The 16,661-nt window shown below is 39.5% G+C and overlaps 1 protein-coding gene across 2 annotated transcripts in view; it reads right to left on the reverse strand.

Moving 5' to 3' along the window:
* The window catches only part of LOC121908429 (low-density lipoprotein receptor-related protein 8-like), an 80,779-nt gene that overhangs the window by 25,487 nt on the left and 38,631 nt on the right, over positions 1-16,661 (reverse strand). For both annotated transcript variants that reach the window (XM_042428442.1, XM_042428441.1), the window contains exons 4-7: positions 15,325-15,453; positions 5,253-5,642; positions 2,798-2,920; positions 866-988 (exon numbers count right to left, since the gene is read on the reverse strand). In XM_042428442.1, the coding sequence (XP_042284376.1) occupies positions 866-988; positions 2,798-2,920; positions 5,253-5,642; positions 15,325-15,453 (765 nt within the window). The remainder of the gene's footprint in view (positions 1-865; positions 989-2,797; positions 2,921-5,252; positions 5,643-15,324; positions 15,454-16,661) is intronic.

A 16,661-nucleotide genomic window follows, 5' to 3' on the forward strand; every position in this document is an offset into this window, starting at 1 on the left:
AATTTCTGATACACAAATCTGTATCTAAATGTTACACTTTTGTCTGATCTTTTGTGAAATTCTGAATCATGTGAACGGCTATTGAAATTAAATCATGTGAGAGGTGTAGAGGGGAAATGTCTCTTTGGTGGAAATGCTAACAACTTACTGACATCTCAAATGCGACGAGGAGCCACAACTACACACTGATTTTATTTATTTATTTTTTATGTTTTTCAGTTGATTCATATTTAAAGGAAATCAACTGTTAATAGACAAGCTTTTTTTAAAAAAAAGTTCAATAAATGCATGATGTTTTCAAAATCAATGAGTAATCATGTTAAATAATCGAATGATCTCAATTTTGACCAAAATAATTGTGATTAGGATTTTCGCCATAATCGAGCAGCCCTAACAGGAAGCAAGATTATCACAGAGCAGAAGAAACCTTTTTCTATCGTTTGATGGTAATTAGAACATGCATGCGCTTGTTCTGATCAACGGAGACTGCTGTTAATTTGAGCGCATCTCCGAGGCCTTTGAAATGCAACGTAATAGGAGGGAGGTAGTCACATTTTGTTATGGCAAATATGATTACACTGCTACATTAAGTGCTTGAATCCATTTACAATAGATATGAACATGCTCTCTCATTGCGCGGGGCTGAAACAAAAGCTCCGCTGACACACGGTAACAAATGATTGTGTAATTTCACAGCCATGCTTTCCCTCATTTCATACGACTGGGAAATGAAGAAAACGCTTATAAGCAAACCAGATCGAATGCTGTTAATAAACTTTATTTGCATCGAGGGTTTGAAGAGCTTTTATTAACAGCTGACAGGAAATGACTATCAAGTTACTGTGTGCAGAAAAACTCCTCTTACCGCACTCTTTCTTGGGCTCATCTGATCGGTCCTTGCAGTCCTTGACAGAGTCGCACACTTTGGAGCTATCGATACACTCTCCGTTCTTGCACAGAAACTTCAGGGGTCCCTCACATTTGGTGGCTGCAAACATAAAAGCAGAAGACAGATCAGCATCTACGCTAAAAACCGCGTTCACGTCTATTTGCATAAGCTGTTGCAAACTGATTCAGAGCCTCATGCCTCAACGAGAGTGTGAAGTCAAGTTGAATATCTCTAGAGGTTTGCCAAATTATTAAAAGGCTCACAGTGACAGCAGAAAATACTGCCCACTCACATATTCATATTATACCACATTAAAAACCTAGTATGATAAAAAACTAGGCTTTAATTTGGTCCAGTTTCACAGGGCCACTGCTTAATTTCCTGAAAAATTATTTTGCAGTACGCTGGTAAATTATGCATCATAGTCAGAAGAGGGAAAAGTCATGAAATTGGCTCACAAAAAGCACCGCAGTGGATCCACACAACATGACATCAGTGGCCATTAGAGATGTCAAGTAAAGTCAATTTAATTTATATAGCGCCAAATCACAACAGAGGTTCTCAGAGCACATAGAGCAGGTCTAGACAGCACTCTTTAATTTACAGAGACCCAACATTCCCCCCATGAGCAAACACTTGGCGACAGCGGTGAGGAAAAACTCCCCTTTAATGAGAAGAAACCTTAATGCATTCAACAATAATTTGTCCAGAAAAGTCCCAGGTTAGTTTCTTTAATAGAAGTTTCTTGTGATTTTCACGAAATCAAAACCAATTTTCGATACTATTTATGGTCAGCATTTTTCTGTCATGGCCGTTCAGTGTAGTTATATTCTGTAATTAGCTCTCTATCTAGTAGTTTTCATTGTTAGTGGTGAAGTCTGCCTTTGCCTTCACACACACAAGGGATTGAGAGGAAACCACACATGCATAATTTGATTTCATTAATACCAGCCTCACTGTTTAATCTTCACTCTCTTTACACCATATCAGAGCTAATGCAAACCCAACATTTCCTACTGCTGCTGCTGCTTCACCTTAAAAGCCTTCAACTGGCGAAACTGGTGGAAACTCGATGTATTTGTCATCACGGCTTAGGGCTGATCACTATCATTCATGAAAAATGCTTCCATAATACAAGATGCGGTCGGTTTCTGATGTTTTTGATGTTTTGATTTTAAAAATTGCAGGTGTGGTAATGGAACAAGATAAGCACTACTTTTACTGCTGTGTGGAAAACTACTCGCTTCGTGCATGAAATCAGATCACGGTTGCTCATGGTGTGATGAAAAAAAAAAAAAAGGTAGATTACTGGCTGGATTCTTTATTAAAACATGAGTTTGTTTAGCTGCACTGTAAACAGATGTATCAGTCATTGGTCTTTTGTTTTCCTGACAAAGCAGCGCCTCAGCTTGCTGCAGCATTACTGTAATCCACACTTGCTGTTACCGTCAGTACACACAGGTGTCACCAAATCAACCAGGACTGAAATCTTAAGGATTACAACATAACTCATATTTGCTATTCATTGATTTTTGTTTCGTTTGTGCACAATGTAAAGTTAGACTTTAGATGAAAAACACTTACACAACTAAACTTTTATCTCTATAAATGATCTTAATGTCAACAACAAATATAGCTAGGAGGCTTTGGTCAACCATATTATACAGATCATATCCTGTAGCTATAAAATAATCACTGGCCATTTCAAACATCCTCTTATTTTATATTTCATCATAAGCAGCTACAGTGTAACATTATTACACAGGTAGGTATTTATACTGTGACTACCTGCAGACAGAACGACAAAAAGGCAGACAGATTTAAACAGACACGAGCATAAAAGAAGAAGACAGGTGAATAAGCAGAGACATATTCTGGCAGCCAGACAGATGAAATAGGTGAACCCACCGTTAACACAGCCGGATTCATCACTGTGGTCAGGACAGTCGTGGACTTTGTTACACTGCTTGGTGCCGTGGATGCAAGAACCATCACCACACTGGAACTCATCGGGACGACACGTCAACAGGGCTGTAAAGAGGTACACAAACACACACACACACACACACACACACGGAATTGGACTTTTAAATCCCCTTTAATCCTTTCAAGAGGAACACAACATCCTGGGGTCCAATCCAAACCACAAGAACTTTTGTTGCATTTCACCCCATCAGTCTTTCATGAGCCTCTCAATTTTCACCTGTCTAAAAAAACTGACATGCCCCAAAACACGTGGTTTAAAAAAAACCTTTTTGTAGAAGCATGCATGAAATCAAAAAACGCAATAACATAAACGTCTTCATACTTCTATCTATCCCCTCGCAGCCTGTGTTAGGTGCTGCCTAGGACAGAGACAGCTAACCTGAGGGCGTGTGATGAATGATTTTCAATATAGTAACGCAAAGATGGAGGCTGCATGAAGCTACGGCAAATTTCATTAATACCCCAAGCACAGACAAGCTTTTCATCAAGGGGGCCCAGTGTGCTCATATAACTTCTCTCTAAACCACACTAAAAAGCAATATATATGGTTGAGTGAAATATGATTTAGTGTTATCACAAGATGAGCAGGAGAGAGGGAATGAAACGGAGACAGGGCTGCTGCTGGACACACGCATGTTTATTCACATGCATACACACCACACAAACATCATTTTCTCTTTCATGTGTTTCTCTGTATTTAGAAATCTATATATCTGACTGGCTAATAACCTGCATACAGACACATGCACATGCTGTATATATTCTATAAGAACAGACTAGCAGCAAAGTCAGAAATGTATTGATGCATCACAGCAATAGCATTTGTCTTCAGCTGAAGAGTTGGCAGGAAATTAAATTTTTTATGGCAAAGCAATCCTCGTACGAAAGATAGTGAAGGTAGAAGCATTGAGGGGTTGCTCGGTAGCCTCTGGACAAATACATGGTTGTGCCTTTAACTGTCTCCGGGCCTCTCCCTTAATGCAGGGATGCAGTTGGCTAACAAAACATCAATCTCATCTAAGTGCTGCTTATATGACACCACAGAGTGCGAGAGGTGGGTTTGATGTGTGCACCGCACATCTTGATAATGAATAGTGAGACTATCTGGGCTTCACACTCGAGCTTAGTGAGACAAGAGCTTCAGGGCTCCCTCATCCATGACCAGCTAATAGGAAAACCTGTTTTATCACAAGGCCCCATCTTCACATGGCGTTTATCAACAGAAACACATTCTTAACCAGACATTTAGGGGAAATGTGCTAAATGACAAAGTAACACCTCAGATGAGGAAGGGAATATTGTTTGCTGAGATTCTTCCACTTTCCGATCCCTGAGAAAACAGGTTTAATATCGTGAAAGTAAAGTAAAACTGACCTTCAGCGTAATTACTTCTGAATGTGTTAAAATTTGATTGGTCTGCAGCTATCGTTGAACAAGATGGATATATAAGTAATACTTTATATGCTACTGGTTAAAATATTCACGGTGGTAACAGTATATGAAGAATCAAATAAACAAAAACAACCCAGAAATATCATGACCTGTTAGATTTAAATGAGAAATGAAAATTGAAAAGATATCCAGACTAATGTAACCAAGAACAAAAGCTTTTATATGTAACTATGGTTCTACAGGCGGCACCAAGCTGAGGAAACGCACTGTGTCCTACTTTCATACTACGTACTAATTGTACACAGACTGTACTATATACTCATTTATAGTCAATACATTTTACTAGTTTTGTACAAACAGGAAATGATGCGTGCATATGTGTGCAAATGGAATTTCAAACCCCAGTTTTAAAATCTACTACCAGTTAATCTTCACATAGAGAAAGCAAAATGTCTTTTCGAAATATTTTATTCACATTTCCTTGTTTTCCTATATCTCTCTTGCAATTTGATTTCATGTTTAGCAGCTATGAATTGCTCCTCTATTTTCTTTGTGCATTATATTATGGGATAATAATGTACATTTACAGCACATTTGAAAATCTGTTGTTAATTAGTATGCCTCCTACCACAGAGTGAACACACTACACATTCAAAACTTGCTTGGAATTTGTATGTAGTGCTAAATTGGGATGTCGTTTCTTCATTCAGAGAACCGTGGTTACATATGTAGTGATCTCTGTTCTACTAAAACTACTCGACCCAGATACATATTCTCTGTACGGAAAACACTTACAGAAAGAGGAGCACTGTGCTGTATCAATGTAAGCAGAGGACAGCCTTTTGAACATGGGTGGAGAGAAAGTCTTGACACAATAGAGAACATGAATATGCTCTTGTGAAATAAAAGAGAGAAAGGAAAAAAAAGCTACACAGGGGAGCATAAGTGTAGGGAGGCGAGGACACGAAACAAGACAAAAACTCACGGCAGTCAGACTCATCAGACTTGTCCTTGCAGTCGGGATCTCCATCACACTTCCAGGTCAGCCGCACACACTCCCCGTTGGCACAGCGGAACTCCCCGGCGGTGCAGTTGGCCCGGCGGTTGGTCAGGTACGGGACCCCATCGCCGCCGCAGCGCTCCGGCCCCTCGTCTGAACTGTCGGAGCAATCGGGGTCTCCGTCGCAGCTCCACATGAGTGGCACACACTCGGAGGTGTTGCAGCGGAGATGGTTGGGCCCGCAGGTCAGAGGGGAGGTACACTTGAGCTCATCGCTGCCGTCTCCGCAGTCGTCGTCACCGTCGCACACGTAGACGGTGGCCAAGCACTTGCGGTTGGCGCACATGAACTCCCCGCTGGGGCAGGCTTTGGCATCTGGAGTACCAAGAGAAAGAAGAAAAACCTCAGGAAGATGTTCGAGCAGCGAATGAGGGCTGCATCTTCTTCCTTATCAACATGAAAGCAAACGAGGGTGTTGCATTTATTTACAGTTTTATGGATCAGCTCTCAATTTCACAATCAGAAAGACGCATCTTAAACATTGGCTACAGGTATAGGAAGATGAGAGAAAGTAAGACAAGAGATGAGAATCCTATTGGCTTGTGTCAATGTCAAATAGCATTTAGCTTGAAGCGCCCCTGTGAGTGAAATACAGGGACATTTTCTCAGGTAGACTGAAAGTCAATATTGATATCATAACTGGGGAGGAGACAGAAAGAGCGGTGGAGAAGAGGATGTCGGTGGTTATCACAATAAGATGGTGAGAGACTTCATCTCCTGGAGAGAAAGATAATAGAGCACTCTATGTCATCAGCCGGTCCCTCTCCTCTCTCTGTGATGGATCTCAAACGCGGTACTTCCTCCTCTGTCAAAATATGGCTATCTTTCTAGTGTGTTTGCTTTCTTTGTCTGCTCTCTGGCTCTTCTTTCTCTTATCTGGGACCAACAAGGACAGATTGGTTATCAATATGCTGTTATTAGCTGAAATGCCAACATGCTATAGGTTACAGTGAAGTTGAGAAAAATGATTTGAAGTTCCAAGACTACCTAGTCACGTCTTCTAAGCTGAATACCCCATGCTTTCCCAAAATATTTAAAACATTATTGTCACAAGCTTGCAAAGTACAAACAACCTTTTTCAGATTGTCCATTTGAACTACAATGAATCTACAATTTAATATATTTAAATATATGATTTAAATGTAGCGTAACCTCACCAAATCACAACAATTCACCAAGAGTCAGAGGCGTAGATGGCAGTTGTTGTCAGTCTGATAAACTATGCTAGTTAGCTTTTAGCGAGCTAGTTTATCTGGAGTTATTTTTTTTCTTCATTATATATTTAGCTACTGCCTTATTTATTATTTATATATCAAACTCAATTACTATGATATCAGAGAATCAAAATAGATGTTTCAATTACAGAAAATATGTGGGAGGAAGTGGCTAAACTGGGCCATACATCAGTTTGGTAGTTCCTGCACATTTTTACATGTTGTTTTTTCAAGATTTAAACATTTCTATGGCATAATAAGATTTAAACTATATCAAAAAGTCTGGTCTTGACTCAAGTTTTGACCAAATATTTAGTTACCGCATTTTGTCTTTGTAGGGTATTAATAAACATTGTTCTTTCCTGCATTAAAGTCTTTCTATGAAGGAGGGAAACCTTTGTACTGTACCTCTCCTCCTCACAAAGTCAACCTCAAGGCTCCTGTAAGTTCATTTCTCTTCCTCTCTACCCTTTCTAGCTTTCTCTGTCTCTCTTCAGTCTGGCCAAAAGCACTCCAGTTGTGAAGAGAGTCGGGGTTCCAACCGAGAGTCTACAGCTGCACAGAGGCCACAGGCCAGCACAGGGAGAAGCATAATTTGATATTTACACAAACCACAGGGAGTTCAGTTTCGACACCGCTGCCTTTGGCTGTTAAGGCTGGTTACTGGAAACAATTGCTGTTTTAAAACATTTTACACAGAATCAGCACATTGTGAAGTAGTAGCATACTGTCAGTGACCTGCAGGATAAACCTCACATCTCCCACACATCAACTGCCTTGCATATACCCTTTAGCAGTACTTGGTCTGATCCTAGAGTCAAGATTTTATGTTCATACATATTTTTTCCACTGGTACTGATACGTAGATCAGGGATCAGACCAGTACTCTGAATAGGAATTAAAAGCATCAGAATTAAACCATTGTTAAAAATAATGATAAGCTGCGTGGTTGTCCTCAATAGGCTGTTTAAAACACTAAAAGCTAACAGGATCAAAACCAGCTATAAAGAGAAATTAAATATTCTAGTAGAGTGGAAAATAATAGGCATTCCTACGTGCAAGATAGTGTCCTAATTACTATCCTATGTAATTATACCATATGTTAAAGTCACTATCTGTTTTCTCCGTTGCAAACATCTGTGTTTAATTAATTCACTGGTACTGACATGATTGCCACAGAAGCACGGGGAAAGCTACTGAAACGGAAAACAAGTGTTGTAGATTCAGTTCAGTGAAAGGGTTTATACTCATTAATATTAAACAAGCTCCATCTGATTCTGATGTGTTTTATAACTACTGTCCCTGTTATGCCTCTACTCTTACTCCAAACTAATTTGGCACTAAATAATTAAGGAGATTCAATAGACATGTACATTATTACACAAGGGGAAGACCATTAGTAATGTACATGAGTGGCCTGGTTACACTGGAGAGAGACTTTGTTTTCCACTGGGGGCACTGAGTAAATGAATTTCAGACTTTTGAGCAACTTTGAGCCCACAGAGCGCCTGTCTATGATGTTGTACAAGTCTGTGGGTTTTAAATGATAAATAAATTGCAGTGGGACCCAACATCTTACTGAGTGGCTTGTTTTTTCAGATTTATTATCCATTTATCTAAATAATTAAGTTTTGGCATTTTAAACAAAAGCTGGAAATACCATGAACATTAAATAGATGTGTATATACTGTATATATGCATACATTGCATGTTAAGTATGTAGATCGTATTTATGTATACTTATAGATACTTATGGATTCGCTGTAATGTTACACAACCTTTTATGCATATATGTGTGTATTATTAAACTATATTCAAATCAAAGCTTTTTAGCCGTGCTAGCAGTGAGGCTCTAGGGCACTGATGTAAGGAATCTAAGTGCGGTGCCGCCACTCAGCTTTGCTGCCAATTTGTCCCAGTGGCAACTTGCGGTACTGCATATAATGGAAAGGTAATGCACACCAAGGGTTGTAGTGAGGTGCTGATCACTGGAAGTAGACTTGAGATTAGGAAAAAAGTGTTACACACTCTGGCTCCTTATGTATTTCTCTTTTATTCAGATGACATTTCAGCCCTCAGGCCTTGTTCAAGATCAACAATCATAGTAGGACACAGGCACTGGTATGTTATATAGGCCACATCCTAGTAACACATCTGATGATTAGGTAATCATGTTCCACCAGTAAGTGTGAGAGAAAGCAATCAAGAGGCCTTCAGTGAATCAAAACCTTTAAAAAACAATGACAGGAACTACAGCCAATCAAATCACTTCAAATCAAGTGACAAAAACCACTATGTTTCATACCAAAAATAAAGATGTAAATTTTACATTCCAATTTTTTGGTTAACTATATTAAAATATGTTAACTCGCAGTACTGCGGGCTAAAAATCATTTTCCCCATAGACCATCATTATAAAAAACTCCACTGGTTGGTCCGCCGCTTCGGTCCAGATTGAAATATTGCAGCAACTATTGGATTGATAACCATGAAATTTAGTACAGAAATTCACTGTTGCCAAAGGCTAATCTTAATGACTTTGACAATCCCCTGACTTTCCCCTAGCACCACCATGAGGTGAAATGAGTAAAATGTCTAGTTGTTGCTTTGATGGATTTTCATGAAATTTTGGTGCAGGCATTCATGTCCCCCTACAGATTAACTGGAATGACTTTGGTGATCTCTCACCTTTTTCATCTTGTGCTATTATCAGGTAAAAAAAATAGCTTTATTGTTATATTATATAATTATCAAATGTCAGCATGTTAACATGTGCATGAACATGCTAAACATGATACCTGCTTTAAATTCACACGTTAGCCTCGTATCTCAAAGCACCAAATACAGCCTCACAGAGACACTAGCATGGCTGCAGACTCTTGTGGTGGAATGAAGAAGCTGACAAAAAGGTGAAACAAACCATTATTTTGACTCATTCATTTTTGGCATAATGTTGCACATTGCACAAAGGCAAGTAACACAAACTAATAATTCAACAATTAATTCACAAATCACAGAACACAGCAGACATCTACAGTCATTGGCTGTATGAGTTCTGACTGTGCTGCTTTTATTCTACTAAAATGAGCACCTTCTGCTCTCTTTCTGAAACTGCTGCTGATCACTTTCAAAGTTGACTTTTACAGTTTATTACCAAAACGTAATTTTCTACAGACTACCTGACCTTAATACTTTTTGTTATCAAGGCAAACACACCTTTTGTTTGCCAGCTATAATGAATAACTAATACAAAAATCCATCAATATGTTAAATTCACAGAGAGCTTGACACTGGTGGCACACAGTCATAACTTGCCCCGTCTTTATAATTCCTTGGGTGGGAGAACCTTTACTATGACTACCGCTGTGGTAGTCAGGAGCTGACAGTGTAACCCACTTTACTTTTTCAAGCGGCTTTGATGATGGGAGATTGTTGCCCGCGGCAACCAGTGGCTCAGATGTAGAGTCAAGGGATGACTGGTCATTCTACTCACATTAGCATTACAGCTGATGTAGTGTGTGGTGTGTGTGTGCGTGATGAGTCAGGATACAGGAAGGAGAGACAGAATAAAGTGTGAAAGATAAAGAAATAATTTTAAGTGCAGGAGGAGGGGAAGTTACGAGATCACATCACAAGATCACGTGTGAATGCATCTTGTCAGGCTTTAAGTTATGGCCAATCAGTGTCGCGAATCCAGCTGCCTCACGAGGTCCAATCACCTGCCAAGTATTTTTTGAAAGTGCCTGCCCCTTTCCAAACAGTTTCCAAGGACGACTTCTGAGATGGTTCTGCGTAACAAACCATCTGGCACGTCAGGTTAGGGAGGAAGGGGGAGAAAGGAAGACGTAAGATGAAAAGAAAGATATATATGTTGTGTGTAAGCATGCAAAATTAGAGTCATTTATTATTTATCTGCACTTGCACAAGTATCTCTGAGCATATCAGTCACTGTCTGAGCAGCTTAACCTCCTCTTAGCATTCTCATAGATATTCATAAATATGGGCTGAAGGAACAAGGAGTGGAGGTCCACTGTAGCCAAAGCCTTACGCTACTGCAGCAAGGTCACTGGAACATACACACACACACGCATCCGCTGAAGACAAGAAAGGTAGAAACACACACATGCACACACACACACACACTCTCTCACACTCACACTGCCTGCCAGTTCAGACAGGTCACACTACCTCACCAGGGAAATTGCTCAGTGGTTGACCTTTACTGTGACGCCACACATACATTTACAGAGCAAACACAGCTAATAGAGAGGAGACAACTCTCTCATCTACAGTAACAACCAAGAGCAGAAAATAGAGGATGAGATGGAAGTAAGTGCACATTAATCTCCACATCACTGAAGGTTGAGGACACAGTTCAATTTTCTTGCAGAGCCTCTCTAGAGTTGCTGCTTAATGTAATGTTGATCAGGGAAAGCTTCCTCTGGTGAGGTCTAGATTCTACTTAATACATAATTCAACATGACTCAATTAGCAGGATGCCTCTGTAAGATTTACTTTTTCAAGTACGCGGCAGGCTATGCACTGTGTAAATTTCTACTAATAGCAGAGCGCACTGGGGCCAACTGGGTGTATTCCTGCTCTGTCAGTTTCGGGAGTGTAACCTCTACACACACACACACACACACACACACACTTGGGAATATACAAGTGAAAGTATAAAGTATGTTAGAATGGTGTGTTCACCGTGAGCAGGATTAAACCTGAGTATGCTCACAGAAGCAGGAGTGTGAGAGACCGTACAAAGAAGGCGTATGTTGAGGGAGCTTTCACAACTTACTGGTTCGGTGCAGTTCTAACCGAGTCTGGTGGGTTTGCCCTATTGGTGTGTTTGCATAGGCTGGTGTGAGCACTGTTAATTCAAACTTCTGACACTTGTATGAATTCAAAAGCTAAACTAAACAAATAATTATTTTGCTGATCATAGTTATTCAAGATAATTTGATTCTTTGAAAATGAAGATTGGTTTCAAAATTAAACAAACGCATGTTAGGCTTGTGCCCTACTCCATGTATTTTGGCACTTTTTGTTTGACAGTAGCAAGACACCTGATTCTTGTCCTCTGTTTTTACCTGTCTGTCATTATTTGTGACCAGTTAATCAATTCTTACTTCCCAGAGAGGATAAATAAAGCCAGTAGTAGCAGTGAAGTGGAGCGTGACTTGATATGACAATAACCAAAATAAACTTCCTGGTGGGTCTACATAGCACTGCAGGACGCCAGGTCACTGAATCTGTTCAATTAATGATCTATATGTCAGGTTTTGTTTTTTGTTTGTAAAAAAAAAAAAAATCACTATAAACAGGAAACAAGTTAGCTGCATATGCTCGTAATACAGAATACTTAGTTGATAAAAAAAAATATGGTTTTCATAATAAAATACTTGTTTTTAATGCAAGGTAACAATAAGGTATTACTACAAAATAATCTTCCTTTTGTAATTATTTTGTAAGTTTATTCTATTTCCCTACTGCATTGTGATATGACTACTATGATGATTTTTATGAATACAGAAGATAGAGACTCAATAATTTTATATTTCTTCACAATCCTGTTTTCTTTTACATTCAGATTTTCTTACACACTCTACTGACATTTCTCATACTATTCACAAAAATTATGCATAAAGTGTAAAATAAAGATGAGTTGTGGGCTGCATGTTTGTGTATGAGAGACATGAAGAGCTAGTGAATGTGAACATACTGTTTATCTTTTAGTCTTTGAGGGAGATCATCAGGTAGGTGCTTGGGTGCTAGTTGTTGCTCATATGTGTGCATGTAACTGTATCCAGGTTTGCTGTCAATATGGAAGATAAAAGTTCACTTCACTCAAATTCACAATAGGAAAGTCCTATAACAGGAAAACATTAATAACCCCGGAGCAACACTATTACATGCAGTTGCAGAGTTTGAACTTTTACTATGTGGTGTTGCCCCACTTTGTGAAAACTGCTCACAATCAAAGATATGAGGCTGAAGTGATGGTTGTCAATGCCATCCTGAGTTTCCACAATATGTTCACCAAGATCAGACAAATCTTCCAAAGTGACAACAGTATATTAAATTAAACATGTTTGTAACAGTAGAATGTTGTAAAACAACGACTCTCCTATTAAATGTTATTCCTCGTTTGTTGGTTTTGGCATTTCTCTCAGCAGCACAAAAGTCTGGCATTCTGTACCGTGTAAAGTGGACAGATCTCTACTGCAATATGGCGGCAGCTGAGGCATGTCCCATAAACCGGATGCTGTATCTACATGTATGTATTTATAGCATATGCTGGTGTATGTACTGTAATACTGGGAGGTAATGTGGAGGTGAACTATTTTGAAAGCACGCTGCATACCTCTTCTAACACAGAGGTGGTGCTTTAGTACCCATCACTTCTATGTAACAGGAATATGAAGAAAACAGAAACCCCAGAAACCTTAGTCATCATTCTGAAATTGCTGACAGGAGCAAATGCAATAAACTGTTTACTAAAATGCTTTATTCGCGCTCTTGTACGACTGCTGCTGTATCATTTCACACATCTTCATTCATTTATCTTCTCACTCTAAAGTCAAACATACAGCAGAATTAAAGCCGCTTTGAAGTGAATTCTCCAGATGCTCCTGTACCAACAGCTAGGCCGCAATGAACAGACACACTAAGGCGTACTCAGACCAATTGGTAATTTCCACCACTCCTCCCTCGCCACACTTCATGACTGTGAATGTGAAAGATCTGAAGGCTTCAGTCTGCAGTCGTTAGAGTAATACAACACGCTGTGTTTTTGACACATAAGCCAATTATCATCCATGGCCAGCTCTAATTCTCTGAATTGACTTCTTTTAAGCTTGTATTTACACAGGTTTTGTGTCATTTACAACACTTTTAACCACACAACACACTCGCCACTGAGAACATTGATTTGACAAGTCTGTAAAACATGGATTATTGTTTAAGGATTTGAATGTTCACTGCAATTTTTTTTTTTTTTTTTTTGCCAAGCAAGGCCAAAACTGTATGGGTAAGGTCTGCTTACGTTTAGGCAATTAAAACACTTATACACACTTATATGAACATCAGACTACCTCCTGCATTGGCATGACCATTGGACCCGTTGGACATAACTGTAATACAGAATTGTCCAATATGAATATCATTCCTTAAGTCTCTGACATAAACATAACACTAAAGAACCAATGTCTCGTACCTTCAGAATGATCTGCAGTGAGGTAATATTTAAAAGCTTCTTCTCCTTGTTTTAATCTTCCAAACTGGCATTGAGCCCAATCAGTGTTCAGATAAAGTGGCCCGAACAGCACATAATAGGTTTAATTTGCAATGCTACCTAGTACAGTGCTGCGCCGGTGTCTGAGTCGACTTCTCCCTGCTGGTCATGCTGAGTGGAGTTTACCTCTGGAGGGATTTTGGCCTTTGCCTGGGTGGGCGGCAGCCTGCCGCCTGCCCCCATGTCACCACTGAGAAGCTTAAGACTACCGCATCAATACAGACATTAGAATGAAAAAAGGATTAGTGCAGGCTAGACTGGGTCTCAATGGACAGTGCAGTGAAAAGCCATCCAAGCTAAGAAGGCATTAGATCTAAAGTCGATAGAATCACGACCACTTGAGTGTGCGAGGCCACTTGGAGACGGTAAGCCACTGACAGGCCACTTTGCGGGCTGATCTGGGAAAAAAAATATCTTTATTGCGCAACAAATTACAAGCATGACAAGCACTTGAATCTGGTATCTTTAAGAAGGAAGGAGGTTAATATCTATTCAAGAAGACACTTTCTCTGATTTATATCAATAAAAACTCAAAATTATGTGTATTATAAACAAATAAAACACTAATTTCTTAGAAGCCAGCCAGTCACAACACAACACAACACAACACAACACACACACACACACACACACACACACACACACACACACACAGTTGTTTGTGTGTGTGTGTGTGTGTGTGTGTGTGTGTGGATGTCTGAGGAAACGACATCATTTATATAGGATAATAAGGATGGCTTTTTTCCTCTCCCTCTGTGCATTTCCGCCACATGCAATTTTGCTCAATCTTCAAAGTCTAAACATCACACCCCCTACAGCTCTGTTGCCTCAATCTATTTTTCTTGATGTGAAGAGGCAAGAGAGAGAGAAGAGAAGAAGCTGATTCTTCACGGCGCTTCAGAAGTAGGGCAAGGATAGTCCCTGCAGGGGGCGAGGGGTGGGGGCAGCAGATGACTGAGTTGTCTGATTGGCTGGTTGGGAGGTGATGTCATTTTGCTGATGGTTCTGAGGGCCCTTGCAGTAGAAAGGCTAAAGACTCAAGGTTTGAAATGTAATGACAGGAAGCTTGAAAAAAAAAATCAACAGAAAGCTCCAAATATCTGGTATTCCACACCAAACATCCTTCCACATCAAAGGGGACTTTGTTGTCAAGTGCAACCGTCTTAAATCAAAACTCACTCTAATTATATAGAGCGTTCCCTACTGTGCTTTAATGTCTTAAGCCGCTGGATGATAAGTGAGATCAGAAAGGATGAAACCCTATAAAATACAAAAAGGAATACGAAAGAAATACAAAAAGGAATCTGAGTTCTTACAAGGGCCTTTATTTTACTGACTTCAAGCTTCGTCTTTAACTTCTGACATCGTCACTGTATGAATTTAAATACCTTCTTGAAATGCATTTAGCGGTGTAAAATAAAAGTAAAACCAGCAGGAGAAAAATGGTCCATTATGGTAGAGAACTGAGCCCCGACTCTGATGAACTCACCGGACGCGCAATCTTCCTCATCCGCCCCATTCTCGCAGTCCTTCTCTCCATCACATCTCCATGACAACGAGACACACTTGTTGGTGGATCCCCCACAGTCAAATTTCTCTGGAGGGCACGTCTGCTTGCCTGTGGGCAGAGATAAAGGAGATAGGGAGATTAGTGCACTGGTTTTATGGTCCCATAAAGGCAGCGACAAAAACAAAGTACAAGAACACCGCTGGACTTGATTTTCTATCGCCCACGCCATGCAGTTAAAATTCATCCAAAATTCCACCACTCTGGCCAATTGATTTTACTGTCTGGACTGCAACTAAAGGGACGTGCAGAAAGATCATGAAATATAGCAAATGCACAGTTGGCTTAAAAGCAAAAGAACAGCCCAGCCCCCTCCTCCTTTTCCTGCCAATCTGCTCTAGTTGGCACAGGATGGGTTTGATCCAGATTAGATTGCGTTTAATATGAAGCATGCTGTTAATTATACATCTTTGCTTACAGTGCAGCCTTAAGCCTCCCAGAATGAAATCAGAGGGTCAACCTACATGGCAAACCATTTATCTTTGATCGTTTTATTTTCATAGTGCATTTTTAGAATATCACCATCCTCCACAGTTGCATATAAAGGTGAGTTTGCACACTTTTCAAGGGTCTTCTTGAGTTTTTTTTATGCAAGCTCACTGAGGCAGCATTGTTACAGCTAATAAACAATGCCGGAAGAGGATCATTTGTAGGATGATGAGTGAGAACAAGCTCCATAATGAATACCATTTATGAGGTTATAACAGAATCTCTGCTGCTGTCACTAACAATGTGAGGTGTAAACTGTATGGTGGGTAATTGGACCAGACAGGGAGAAGGTCTGCCAAGCCATCTTTCTAAAAAAAAAAACAACAAAACAAATAACATCTGTTCATATAGAAATACATTTGTTAGAACACTGCACTTAGGCTAAAACTGAATTCCCTTTTATCTGATGTAAATACAATATGCAGGAGATTTTAATTATTAATTGTATATTGTTGACAATAACGGAGTAAGCTTAAGTTGTAGTGAACATTTTAGTTTTCATCTGCAAGGCATTATTCTGAGTATGAATGACTTTAATGTTCATTTGTAGGTTTTTATGACTGTGATTTCAATTTACTACAATGTAAATTCACATTCTGTGAGATCAGTTTCCAAATTATTTTTATAATGGCATGAAGTGCAGTAAAGTTGTTTGTTGCATTATCTACCAAAGAACCTTTTCTTTCAAGTCAGAATAATACTGCTAATTTGCCTTAAAGATTAAATTATAGCCCGACCAATATCGGATCTTTGGTGCTAATACTAATAAC

The sequence above is a fragment of the Thunnus maccoyii genome, chromosome 12 (assembly GCF_910596095.1).
Source record: "Thunnus maccoyii chromosome 12, fThuMac1.1, whole genome shotgun sequence".
NCBI classification, from domain to species: domain Eukaryota; kingdom Metazoa; phylum Chordata; class Actinopteri; order Scombriformes; family Scombridae; genus Thunnus; species Thunnus maccoyii.